At 37.1% G+C, this 14,469-nt stretch overlaps 1 protein-coding gene across 2 annotated transcripts in view; it reads left to right on the top strand.

The window, feature by feature from the left end:
* Nucleotides 1-9,106, top strand: part of RALGPS2 (Ral GEF with PH domain and SH3 binding motif 2) — a 187,337-nt gene extending 178,231 nt beyond the window's left edge. For both annotated transcript variants that reach the window (XM_033200593.1, XM_033200592.1), the window contains one exon: nt 3,594-9,106. In XM_033200593.1, coding sequence (XP_033056484.1) covers nt 3,594-3,623 — 30 coding nt within the window. In that variant the 3' untranslated portion in view covers nt 3,624-9,106. The remainder of the gene's footprint in view (nt 1-3,593) is intronic.
* The last annotated feature ends 5,363 nt before the right edge of the window (nt 9,107-14,469 follow it).

Here is a 14,469-nt window from a genome sequence, read left to right on the forward strand (position 1 = left end):
GAGGTCAGGAGTTCGGGACCAGCCTGGCCAATATGGTGAAACCCCGTCTCTACTAAAAATAAAAAAATTAGCCGGGCGTGTTGGTGCACACCTCTAGTCCCAACCACTACTGTAGTCCCAGCCACCAGGGAGGCTGAGACAGGAGAATCGCTTGAACCTGGGAGGCAGAGGTTGCAATGAGCCGAGATCATGCCACTGCACTCCAACCTGGGCAACAGAGCAAGACTCCATCTCAAAAAAAAAGAAGGAAAAAGAAAAAGAAAGAAATTCCTAGAGTGAATTTTTTAATTCCAGCAGTTCGGTTTGGTTCTTTCTTAAAATGGCTGTGTTGTCTTTCAACTCTTGGATTGTTTTACTGTTTTCCTTAAATTGGATTTTACTTGCTCCTGTATCTCACTGAGTTTCCTTGCTCTTCAGATTCTAAATCCTGTGTCTGTCATTTCAGTCATTTCAGTCTGGTTAAGAACCATTCATTGCTGGGAAGCTATTGTAGTTGTCTGAAGGTAAGAAGACACTGTGGTTTTTAGAGTTGCTAGAGTTCTTGCATTGGTTCTTTCTCATCTGTGAGGGCTGATGTTCCTTTATCCTTTGAAGTTGCTGACTTTTGGGTGGTGAATTTGTTTTTATGTTCTTTATTTCCCTTCAGGGTTCGACTGTGGTCTAAGTTGGGTATAGTCAATTGGCTTCATTTCTGGATGCCTTCAGAGAGCCAAGGTTCAGCTTGGCACTCCTGGGCTGTGTGCTGTAACTCCCAAGAGGCTGGGACCAGGCCCCTGGCTTTTTCCTCTGGCCTCTTGAGGTCAACCACCAGCTGCACTGGGTGGACCAAGGTGCTCCCAGGCTACTGGCAAAACCTCTCCATCAGGGGTTACTGGCAAAAGCACTTCCTCAGGGGCCACTGGTGAAAGTGTTCTGGTAGGTTAGTGGGGGCCACTGGTAAAAGCACTATGGCGACAGTCGCCCGCAAAAGCATTCCAACAGAATAGTGGAAGCTACACTGTGTGCCTGCTCTCATGGGAGTGGCCAAACGGGGACCTTGGAAGGGGCCAGCAGACAACGGGACATGCAGCTCAGACTCACCATAGTCTCATGGGAAAGACAGCCCTGCTCTCTCCAAATATGACAGTTAACAAAGGTCAGAGCTACCTGGAGGAATATGAAGGGCCTTGGTGGGTGGGCACCTATGGCCATGTTCCTTTGCAGCTTTCCCCACACCATACCCCCTGGGCTCCACGTAGACCTAAAGCTCTGTCTCTGCCAGCTCTCCAGGCAGTTCTCCCTGGCAACTCAAATATCCAGGAGGATCATGGGATCTCCTGCCACTAGGATCCCAGCGGTTTGTAGTGAGAGTGGGCCATTCCACAGTTACTTTACTCACCCCTTCCTTAGGAGCTATTCAGGAGTGAGTCCCAGCACTCCGTAACCCTGTGCAGGGTTCCTAGCTTCTTTGCTTTTCAACCCTGGTTCTGCATCATCTCTCCACCCACTCTCAGTGCATCCTCTCAGAAGATAGGCTTGGAGTATGCTGGTCTACTAGATACTCAGATCTCTCTTGGTGGGAGAAGCTCTTCCCGGCTATGTCTAGTTGGCCATCTTGTCCTGATCCCAAGGCTGTTTTTTTAAATATTGTTGGAATGGGCTTTGTTTTCTCATACTTTTTATTGTTTCAAATATATATGAAACACTAATAGCAGTATTTGGTACCATTTTTAGCAACCCCCATAAAGAACATGAAATGCCATAGAACAAAAATTATTTTTTTGCCTTGTCAAGTTAGTGTCTGGGGCTGATTGAAAGAAACAGATCTGGCTTTGTCTAAACTAAGCCTTTCAGGATTCACTTCATTTCTATACATTTTCTATAAATGTAATTTAGGGTATTAAGACTCTCTCTTTTTTTTAATCTCAGATTCCAAGATGAATCTAGATAATATATACATATACCAGCTTACAGGTTCAATTTCTTTTACTGTATTAGGGAGTATTTCTGTGGAACAGGTCAACCAGATGTGTATAAATATTTGTTTCTATACTTAATTAGAACAGTGGCAAATTTATAAGTAGAACCTGTGAAAGTTTTAGTAGAAAACTCTGACTCAAATGCAAAATACCTTAAACCACATTCAGGCAACTTAAATGAAACTTCTACTTCACTTAAATACGAGTTTTTTGTTTTTTGTTTTTTGTTTTTTGAGACAGAGTTTCACTCTTGTTGCACAGCCTAGAGTACAATGATGTGATCTTAGTTCACTGCAACATCTGCCTCCCAGGTTCAAGCCGTTCTCCTGCCTCAGCCTCCTGAGTAGCTGGGATTACAGGCACTCGTCACACGCCCAGCTAATTTTTGTATTTTCAGTAGAGATGGGGTTTCACCATGTTGGCCAGGCTGGTCTTGAACTCCTGACCTCAAGTGATCCGCCTGCCTCAGCCTCCCAAAGTGCTGGGATTACAGGTGAGCCACCGTGCCTGGCCAAATGAGTTTTTTATAATCAGGCCTGAAAATGTATACTTTAAGCACTTGAGCATTTGTGTTGTATTTGATTTATAATTCAGTTATGATTATATTGTCCAACATAATTTTTTATTCAGAAACTGCCACTTGTAAGATATTAATGTTTTTGCGTGTAATAGGTTTCAGAGAGAGGTTGCTAAAGTGTGAGAGCTGTTCAACTGTCTTAAGGACAGAAAAGACCACTGACATATGAATACCTCTACTAGTACAACTTTGGAAAACTGGTTTTGAGGATTTGTTTTAACTAGTGAAACTCTAATAAGGAATTTTGTTTTTCTGTACTTACTTTCATCATGATTTTACAAATAAATTCTTAGTAATGTTTGTTATAAAATTATTTTTGCTGATTTTAAAAATGTGCGCCTAGGAATTTTTGTAATATATAATGAGAAAATAAATAATGACAAGTGTATCTGGAATCTCACCCTACCAGAGTCATAGTCTTGCTCTATTCATTTATTCCTTCAGTAAACGTATACTGAGCCCCCTGTGTTAGACAAGAAAGATACTGTCTCTGCCCCTTCTCCTGTATAGATGTCATCTTACTAGAAAGAGTATTAACTCATTTCAGTGATTTTCTCTTGAAAATGTTCTAGCATGTTAATTATTCATAAACTATTGAAGCTCCTTATATCAAGTTCCTTTTAAAAGATACTTAAGCCGGGCGCGGTGGCTCAAGCCTGTAATCCCAGCACTTTGGGAGGCCGAGACAGGCGGATCACAAGGTCAGGAGATCAAGACCATCCTGGCTAACACGGTGAAACCCCGTCTCTACTAAAAAATACAAAAAAACCAGCCGGGCGAGGTGGCGGGCGCCTGTAGTCCCAGCTACTCGGGAGGCTGAGGCAGGAGAATGGCGTAAACCCGGGAGGCGGAGCTTGCAGTGAGCTGAGATCCGGCCACTGTACTCCAGCCTGGGCCACTGAGCGAGACTCCGTCCCAAAAAAATAATAATAATAATAAAAAAAATAAAAGATACTTAAGTGGAAAGATTTGGGCTTGCCTAAGTAACAAGGAAAGATAAGAAATACTCCTTTGAAAAACAACTTTTAAACTCAGTTTTTAATGCTTATATTTTTTAGGTTCCTACAAACTTGATGACTTTTGAGTAGAAGCCTGAGAAAAAGAAAGAGAGGTGAACTATTGCTTCTATGTGAGCATGGGGACCTGATAAAAGAGCGCCAGCTATAAACCATCCTGTGCCAGGAAGAGCCCAGCGGCTCTGTCTCAGTCTTTGGAATTCTGAACCAAAAAAGCACTAATTTCAGGGAATGAATTGAGATATTCCCAGAGAACAAATTGGAGTTGCAGAACAAACTGCCATGAACCATGCTTCTTATCTCAGAACTGACCTGTGGAAACCACTGCCTTAAAAGAATGAAAGGAAAACCAACATGAAACACCAAATAGTGTGTGTGAATCTTCTGGCGGTGCTGTGCTTGGAATAGATCGTAGCTAATTTGCATTTCTTTTAACTTTGTAATAATTTTAGAGGGGGGAATTGCCTTTTTTAGATATGCTTTAAAAGGGAAAAACATATTCTTGCGGATTCCATCAGGAGCTCGTTTTGAACCGAGGTGAAGAGACTTAGCAGGGATTGTACCAGCAGCCCACCTGCAAGGTTTGTTCTCCCTCTAGTAGTCTGCAGCCTCACTGGCTTTCTCACAGCGAGAGTGTAGGAATGAGAAGTGTTAGTCATGTGAGTTGTTGGGTTTGTTTGGGATTGGGTGGGGGTGTTTGTTTTGTTTTGGATGAGGGGAGAATTTTTTAAACACTAAACTTCTGAAATGTAGTACTGTAAGGGGAACATTATTTCCTGCAGGAGGTACAAAGGCTGAGTGTTCATTTGCCAGACACTTTTTTTTAAGTAGGTTTCAGAAAACATGGTTGTTTCTAACTAGGGTTAAAGTTTAGCTTTCTATATGAATTCATTGTTGGACCACAGATCTGCTTAAGTAAAGAACTATAATCCCAACCTAAACTTTTCTGAGATTTTACAATAATTAGATCTTTTCCCAAGTTAATTGGATTTTCCCTTCTCCCAGTCACAGGTGGTTTTTATCATCAAGACACATTGATATTTTGTCAGGATATTTTCTTTACAGTGTTTAATGTGCATAATGCCAGAGTTATTTTTTTATTATTCATTTTCTCTCTTTTTCTTCAATATGAGATTCAGGATCTAAAAGGTAACACATATAGATAGATGTACTTATGTATTTTGTTATAAGACATACAGAATAATTTTAAGAGGGATAAAGGTGAAAATGTCAGATTCTGGAAATTTTGAGTATCTAAACTTTATACTTCTTGTGTGATTTACCATAAACATACCAAAACATTTTTCTGAAAATTTACTGTAGGTCTCTGACTTGAAACCACATTTTGTCAGTAGTTGACCAAGCAGTTTTATGAGAACTCTTCTATGCAATAGTGCATTTAATTTCTAAAGTAAATGTTGAATTATTAAAAAAAAAAGTTTGAAGGTGAGATGCCTTAGAATTTTAACGAAAAATGACACTCAAACAAAGGCTATGTGTCGAATGTTATAAACTCTTGAAACATAATAAATTTTAGCAGTGGCCCAGAGTAGGGTAATGCTTTGTGACCGATATCTACTAATCGACTTCTGTTACTTTGGGCTTCACATAAAATTTCTCACATTCATATTCTTAGAGAATTTTATACTTTTTTATTGTAAGTATTTTGCCCTTGAGTCCGTGAAACTTCAATCGAAAATATTGCTTATACAATAATTAACTTAAAATCCATCCAAAGGAAAAGAGAAGAGCTTTTTTTGAGTGTTAAGTTTTTTAATTTAGTTTTATGTTTGGAAAAGATGTTAAGAGTTCAAATATGCTTCTTGAATAGCAGAAATACCGTTATTTCTGGGGGTTAGTGACATAGGCTGGAGAGGGCAAAAGTTTCCTGTGCTGAATGATTTTTCAATTAATGCTGTAAGCTTAACCCATGTTGGGTAATAGAAAGGCACCACCTGCTTAGCCAGCAGTATTACTACGTAGACCTTGCACATCTTACTTTTGTTTTGCATTTTTTTAAATTTCTTAATTTGTTTATTTCTTTTCAGAAATAGTGTTTTTAACAGTGTATGTGCTTTTTTAAAAAGTATTGTGAATGAGAACCCTGTGGATTTTTTTTTATTTCATTTGTTTGTCATAAATAAGCTAACGTAGACATGTTGTAGGTTAACCATATCTGGGGAAATATGCAGCTGGAAGTCAGAGCCTGACATCACATAGTTTTGCCAAAGGGAGAGAGCTAAGCTGGAAGATGTGTTTGATATTTTCAGCTCTAAACATTAATGGATGCTTGCTTTGAATAAGATAGTGTTCAAATTTGGTTAATAGTTTGTAGATAGACTTGTGGCCTCGGACTGACTAAATTTTTTAACAGTGCAGAAGTCATTGTTGTTTTTCTTCTTTAAAATTTATTCATTCAAAAAATTAGTCATTGCTTTTTAAGATTATTTTAGCATTTGAAGTAAATTGAAAACAGAAAAGTGAGTTAAAATAGTGTAGGTGAATTTTTTTATCTATATTTCACCAAATAATAACTGATAATAATTCAAAGAAAATATGTTACCAAAATATATTAAATATTTAGATAGTTCATTCATGGGAAGATGAATCTTCTTATTAAGCCTACCCTCAATTGTAAATAAGTGACTCAAAAGCTCAAAATGTTCATCAGCATTAAGATCATTTGTTTCGCCCTTAGCCAAGAAGAACTCATTAGAAATTCAGTTATAATTTAAATTTAAGCCTGTTTGTAATAAGCATAATGATTGGCATGTTATACAGCCTGTTGAAAATAACTACAGAATGACCTTCCAGAGCACTGTTTTTGGCCTCATGCCCCCTCTGTTCAGGCTCTGCTTGTTTTTCAGAATATGAATTTTACCTCCAGACAGTAAGAATTGAACAAGAACTGATCAAACACACCTTCCTATTTTATTTTCTTCACTATGTAAATATTATTTGGGTAAACATTACAAAAAGGGATCCAAACAAGTTGAGTTTCAGTATTTTTTTCTCCCTGGGCATGTGCTTCAATTTCAAATATTTTTTCTGTGTGGAAAATGCCATGTAACTATTGCACTACCTTCTATGTGGACTGTGTTGGTATTGGTTTTTAATGTATATCAAAAGTCAGGGTGTTTATAACTGCAAAGTTTGTGTAAGTGGCTTTATTCCTCTTCTAGAAGATTTATGAGGAGCCTAGGAAGCACTATTGGTACAGGAGGAAAAAAGAATGGAAAACATGTTTACAGACTCCTTATGAGCTTAAACTGGGGCCCTCAAAGAGCAGCCGGTTGATCTTTTGGCCAAATGACTTGAGCATAAGTCTTTTATTTCTTTTTGAAGTTAAATTGTAAGCTGTATATCTTTACTACTGAAAACAAAACTATAGGGCATCATACTAATCGAAAATCAGTAGTAACAAGTTTAATCCATTGGCTTTTTAAGTGAATAGATGTAGTATTGATTTCCTTCCTGTTTTTTTGAGGCACATTCCTTTACAACCAGTTTTTAAACCACCACGTAATCATCTTCTGCAAACAAGGGGTACCAGTGTTGCCTAACAGAAGATAATCTTTAATGAAGTAAATCCTCTGCTTCAAAGGCTTTTGAAATAATTGGATCCCTTTTTGAAAATGAAGATGAGTTGAACTGTGTCCAGGTGGAATAATAATACTGCTATTACATGAGATGATACAAAGCAAGTGATGAGGTTGGTCTGACTTCTTTAGTGACCTTATAGGGTTTGCTTTTATTTTCTCTCTTTTGTATTATTTCTTTCAAACATAGTAAATATGATTTTGCAGCCAGAGTGGTATTCTGTTTTTTCTAAGCTTTGAGCTACAAATATTGCTATTCAATTGCATTGATGATGAATTACTTTCCATGTGAACCTTTTCAAAATGATTTAAGTACCTTTGATTTTGCTCCCCTAAAAATGGCTTGTGTCTAAAATGACATTTTTTCCCCCAATTTGGAGGGTTCTAATGAAAGAGTTACAGGCATAAAAACTCTTTTGCGTATTGAAAGCAATTTGATTACACCTATGTCTCAAGTTGTAGTGGGGAGAAAATTTGGTCAGTGCCTTATTATTTGAAGAGCAATTTTAGGGCATCAAGTATGACAATAATCACGTGCCCTCTTGCTCCTCTTATTTCAGGAGTGTGTGCTATCCCTCTCTCCACCAGCTTAATCTTTCTCACCCCAAGTCTAACAAAGTCTTTACAGAAACCTCTGTAGGTAATTGTTTCAGTCCTCCTTGGTTTTTGAGTCTTTTTAAACAAGCTCCCACCCTGCTTCTGTCCTTTTAGAGTAGGAGATTAAAAATAAACCCACCCCAGTCAACCTTCAGATAAGCACTCTTAAAAACGAATTTGAAGAGCACTCTTCAGACAAGTTCAGTTTTATTTTGTTTTTGATGTTTTGAGCATACATTTAATTGTAAGGCCTTTTGGAAAAGCCCTAAAAGAATAAGATACAACCAGAAATACTTGAGTTTTGTTAAATGTACTGAAATCTTGTAATGAGAATCCCTTTGGCCAGAAATGAGATTTATTTCCATTTATTTTTACATTTAGGTAACACTCAAAACAAACAGGTAGTCACTTAACCTGCCAGTTACTATTTTCTTGCAAATATGCAAGAAAGTAAAAATATCTCTTATATAAATTAAAGGAAAGTTTAAGAGATTAAGCTAGTTTTCTCAGTGAAAGCAAAGCTTGGAAATATTCTGCTTCTCTCAGATTATTGGGAGACCTGGAGCTACTGGATGTTAACCTGAGTCAAGATGTTCTTTTCACATTTTTTTAAAGGGCTAGTATGTTCTACAGTAGGCAAGTAGTCATTCAAGCCAAGTGAAAGAGTTAACTGGTCCTTGAGGATTGTTAGCAGAATTTAAATTTTGACCCTGGCCATTTGTACTACAGAAGTGATGGTGGGATTAAAAGAATACATAATTACAGTGGTTTGGGATTGGGCTCTTTTTTTTCTTAATAGAAAAGCAGAAACTTCATAAATATTAGCCATGCTTTAGATACCAGATAACAAATATTGTTTCCCCTGAAGATATGACCTACTAGAACTACTCACATATATATAGTCCAGTCATTACTGACTTACTAGTTATGGTGAAACAGCTGATAATAAGTCAACAGACTCTCAAGAGTTTCTGTACCTTGATTATTGACAAATTCATTGTTTTACATCCTACTGAAGTACATGTGTGTGGGGAAGGGGTGGGGGACTGGTTCACAATATAATCTAAAGGAGATCAAACATCTGTAGGGACAGGTACCCAGTGATAATAATATATCTGAAAACACAAGCCATTTTTATTCTTTATCCCAATTAACTTGAGGTACTCTAATGATGAAGCACTCGATTGCACTATGACCTCCTTGAGTGATGTGCAGCTTGGTTCCTCTCTCACTTTTTGTTTCTTTTTAATATGCAAATGTGAGTGTGCGATCTTCAGTGTGTCTGCATAAGCTAACTTAAAATGAATTTAAGTACAGTTTTCTGAAATATTTCTATTGAAATAAAATTACTTAAAATTATAGATTGAGGATGTGTTTGTTACTGTATTTGCATTTTTATCATTAACTTTTAAGGTGCAAATTAAACTTTAAGTTGATTTTTTTTCCCCTTTCTAAGGTAGTCAGCAAGGCTATTGTTGGTACAGGGAAAGTTCTGAAAAAAATTTAGTCGCTCTTCTCTAGCCCAAGACAAGAATGTGCCACCTCGCATGTGGACAAATGGGGTTGTGGGAAATAGAGAGTAAGGGCAGAACATTTCCAACTACATCTCCCACTCTGAGTATGTGATACGATAGTAGTAGTCTCCAAAGAGGCTCTCTTTGCTAATACATAACATTTTTTTTCTTTTTACCATTTCTGAAAACAATCCATCTTCTAACCCATGGAGCTTTAAATTGGAAGAGGTACAGAAACACCTGTGTGGAGTCTTCTGTAGGCTTTTGGCTGGGTATTAGTTATGCTTGAGGATTCCACTTTAGCTTAGCCACTGCATGGTTTAGGAACCCCCATCCAAGACAAGCCCAATATTTTGGCAAACCATAATTCAGTTTTCAGCAGTTTTCTCACCTCCATAGTGCCCTTTGAAAATTCTCACTGTCCCTTTGCTTGTACCAAAAGAGGAGAATGACACTTCTTTGATGGGGCCAGCCTGTCATTACCTCGTCTAGTACCACCTTTGTCATGCGTCCTAGGTCCCCTTTCCTATTTCAATAGTTGTTTGCCCCAACCAATACCATATTGTCTTAATTACTATGTAGCTGTATAAGTTGGTATCTAGTGTAAGCTAATTGTATGTTCTTCAAAATTACCTTAGCTCTTCTTGACTTTGTCTTTGCTGTAAATTCTGGGATCAGTTTGTTATGTTCCATGAAAACACTGTTGTTATTTTTATTGGAATTACTTTGGATTTATAGGTTAATTTGAGAATTAACAGTTTTGAAAAATTTACTCCTTTCATCTGTAAACGTGTCTCTCCATTTATTTAGGGCTTTTAACGTCCTTCAGTAATGTTTTACAGTTTTCTCCCGAGTAGTCTCTTAACATTTTTTATTAGTTTACGTCTAAGTAAGTTAGTTTTTCTTTCTATTATGAATATGACTTTTTTGTTACATTTCCTCATTGATTATTGTGTATAGGAATGCCATTGGTCTTTATGTTGATCCTTACATCTAGCAACCTTGTTGAACTCCCTTACCTAGTTATAATGGTCTGTCCAGAGATCTGTTGGAATTATATTAGCGGCAAATAAGAATAGTTGTGTCTTCCTTTCCAATCTTTGTACCTTTTTTTTCTTGTTTTACCCTTCTTTGGCTAGGACTCCAGTACAATATTGGATTAGAAGCAGTGGTAGAATGCCAAAGAACTTAATTACCCAGTCTCCTCAGAAAAATCTCAGAATATAACACAGCCCTAGAATGAACCCCAAGTATGTTATAGGGTAGCCCAAGTATAATCATTATTGTATTTTTAGGCCAACTAATCATCCACTTAAATTTCTCCTTTTTCTTGTAAAGTATGTTTATAGTCTTAGGCAGAAAATAAGTGGCATTTGTTCTCAGCCATCACTTATCAGTCAAAACTAAATAAAATAGTGGGTCACAGGGATATTGCAAAATTTAGAGTATCTGCGTGTAATTAATTTTCTTACTCTATGTAACTGATTCTTAACTGGAAGTGATTTTGTCCCCCAGGAGATACTTGTCAGTGTCGACAGACATTTTTGGTTGTCACAACTGGGAGAGAGGGTTCTTCTGGCATCTAGTAGGTAGAGAGGTAAGGGATGCTGCTAAACATCCTATGGTGTACAGGCTACCCCCAAACAATGAATTATCTGTTCCAAAATGTCAATAATGCCAAGGTTGTGAAATCCTACTCTATGTGAGTGACTTATTGTATCTCATAAGTTGAATATATTTAACTTGGTTGTAGGAAAGAATTCAGTTTACAATTGGCGAGGGACTTTAACTTTTCCCTGGAAGTTAACCTTTCTTACAGAAGTTTAACCTACTGGCCAGAGGAGATAAATTAATAGAATGGGAATATATTCATGGCCTGGACCATAATGTGTTATTCTTCAAGTATTTGTTGAGTTAAAAGCTACATGTTTCAACCTAAAGTAGATTTATGGGGACATTCTAAATGAGTGCAGACCTGCAGAGACATTTGTCTACCTCTGTATGGTTATTCCAAGTCTGAAAAGATAACCCCAATAGCAGTAGGACAAAATAGGTTATCAATATGCCAGGCTGGATTATTTATTTGACTAATCTGAGCTTTAATTAAACCAGAAGGTATTTACTTTTTGTTCTTAGAATAGTGTTATATCCACATTATAAAAAGTTCAGTTACAGAATAACTATAGAGTAAATAATGCATGTCTCACCTATCAAATTCCCATCTCCAAATTTAATAAAAACATCTGTCTGGCCGGGCGCGGTGGCTCAAGCCTGTAATCCCAGCACTTTGGGAGGCCGAGACGGGCGGATCACGAGGTCAGGAGATCGAGACCATCCTGGCTAACACGGTGAAACCCTGTCTCTACTAAAAATACAAAAAATTAGCCGGGCGAGGTGGCGGGCGCCTGTGGTCCCAGCTGAGGCAGGAGAACGGTGTGAACCCAGGAGGCGGAGCTTGCAGTGAGCTGAGATCTGGCCACTGCACTCCAGCCTGGGCGACAGAGCAAGACTCCATCTCAAAAAAAAAAAAAAAAATCTGTCTTTGACTCAGTTCCTGTAATCCTAGCCTAGTTTCTTTCAGTCTCAGGCTCTGAAGATTGATTTTTCACCTCCCTCAAACCTTTGCCCAGTCTAAGACCCTTAACATATACTCTAGTGCTGTCAGAGCTAAAAGCATAAAAATAATAGTCCTTACTCCACATAGACTTGTGATGCAGTGGTTACATTATTTTTTTTTTTTGGTCGAATTAGCTGTAAAAATGATTATAAGAGAGTACTTAGAACAAACATATGCCAACAAATTGAATAACCTCGAAAATGGACAAATTTCCAGAAACTCAAAACCTACCAAGATAAAATCACAAACAACATCTGAAGAGCCCTATAACTAGTGAGGAGCTTATAGATCAGTAATCAGAAACCTCCCAAAAAAGAAAGACCGTGAACCTGATGGCTTCACGGTGAATGATAAAACATTTGAAGACAAATTAGTACCAGTCCTTCTAAAATTTTTCCAAAAAATTAAAGCTGAGGGAACACTTCCTAATTTATTCTATGAGGCTAGCATTATCCTGATACCAAAGTCAGACACAGACACTATAAGAAAACCACAGACCAATATCTATTATGAGCAATTTATGCAGAAATACTTAACAAAACACTATTATTTTACTTTCAGCAGCATATTACAAGGATTATATAACATGACTGAGTGGGATTTATTCCTGAAATGCAAGGATGGTTCAACATGAAAATCAATGTAATACACCATATTAACAGAATGAAGGAAAAAAATCTCAGTGGATGCAGAAAAAGCATTTGACAAAATTCAACACCCTTTCATGATTAAAAAAATAATAACAAACTAATAGATTCTGCCTCAACATAATAAAAGCCATATATGGAAAACCCACAGCAAATACACTGAATGGTGAAAGACTGAAAGCTTTTCCTCTGAGATCAGAATGTACACTTTCACCACTTCTATTGAACATAGTACTGGAAGTTCTAGCCAGAATTGGAAAGGGAGAGATAAAATTATCTCTGTTCACAGATGATATGATTGTATATGTAGAAAACCCTAAAAATTACACATACACACTATTAGAACAAATAAATGAACCCAGCAAAGTAGCAGGATACAAAGTCAACACAAAAGTCAGTCATATTTCTATATGCTAACAATGAGCTATCTGAAAATTACAAAATTCCGTTTACTAAACCATCAAAAAGAATAAGATAGGAACTAACTTAACCAAAGAGGTAAAATATTTGTGCAATGAAAACTGTAAAACATTGCCAAAAAAAATTAAAGGCACATAAATGGAAACATATCCCCTGCTCCTGGATTGAAAGACAATATTGTTAAGATGTCAGTACTACCCAAATCAATATATAGATTCACTGCAATCCCTATTACAGTGTTTTTTACAGAAATAGAAAAATAGAAAACCCCATTCTAAAATTCATATGGAATCTCAAGGAACCCCTAATAACCAAAACATCTTAAAAAAGAACAAAGCTAGAAGACTTATTTTCTGATTTCAAAACTTACTACAAAGCTACAGTAATCAAAGTACTGTGGTACTAGCGTAAAAACATAAACCTATGGGATAGAGTAGAGAGCCCAGAAATAAACCCTCGCATATATGGTCAAGTGATTTTTGACAGTTAAAACAAAAATTAACTCAAAATGGATCAAAGACCTTAATGTAAGACCTAAGTCTGTAAGTCGTACTGAAGATGACATAGGGCAAAAGCTTCACATCATTGAAATTGGCTGACTTTATAGATATGACACTAAAGGCACAGGCAACAAATTGGACTTAATGAAAATTGAAGATGTGTGTCATGGACAATATAAACAGTAAGAAAGCCACCCACAGAACGGGAGAAGGCATATGCAAATCATCTAGCTGATAAGGGATTAATATCCAGAATGTATAGAGAACTGAAACTCAGCAACAGAAATAATTCAGAAATGGGCAGAGAACTTGAATACACATTTCTCTGAAGAAGACTGCCAATAAATACATTTTTTAAAATGCTTAGTATCAGTAATAATTAGGGAAATGCAAATCAAGGGTACAGTGAGATACCTACCACATCCCACCCATTGGGATGGCTACTATCAAAAAATAAGTAAACAAGTATTTGGTGAGGATGTGGAAAAATTTAAAGACCTGATTGGATTGTTAAAGGTAAAGCTACAAAGACAGTAAAAGGAATTCTCTGTGAACCTGGATGGGAAAGAACTTAAATCCCTCAAAGCCAGTCCATAAATACAAAAAACAGGGTTTCTGTTCAATTGACAACACAAAGTTAACAGACTGGTGAAAATTTGGAAGAAAACTTTCAGAGTTTATAAGAGCAAAATACTAATGTCAAGAAAATACAGGACATTTTTGCAAAATAAAATGAGAAAACTGGGCTAACGGATATGAATAGACTATTTATAAAGGGAAGTCTAAATCATGAAAAAAATGCTCAACCTCACTAGTAGAGAAGTGCAAGGTGAGAGCTGTCATGTTATATATGTTCTATCAAATTGGTGAAAAACAGATAATACCAGTTATGGTTTGGGGAAAACTGGACTCCTCAGTGCACTCAGGTGAGGGTATAAACTGGTGAGGCCATGCCAAAGAACATCTGGGCAGTATTAGGGAAATAGTGTATGTGTATAGAGCGCAGGAATAAGGATTCTGATGC

Source organism: Trachypithecus francoisi, unplaced genomic scaffold (genome assembly GCF_009764315.1).
Source record: "Trachypithecus francoisi isolate TF-2019V2 unplaced genomic scaffold, Tfra_2.0 Lachesis_group5, whole genome shotgun sequence".
Lineage (NCBI taxonomy): Eukaryota > Metazoa > Chordata > Mammalia > Primates > Cercopithecidae > Trachypithecus > Trachypithecus francoisi.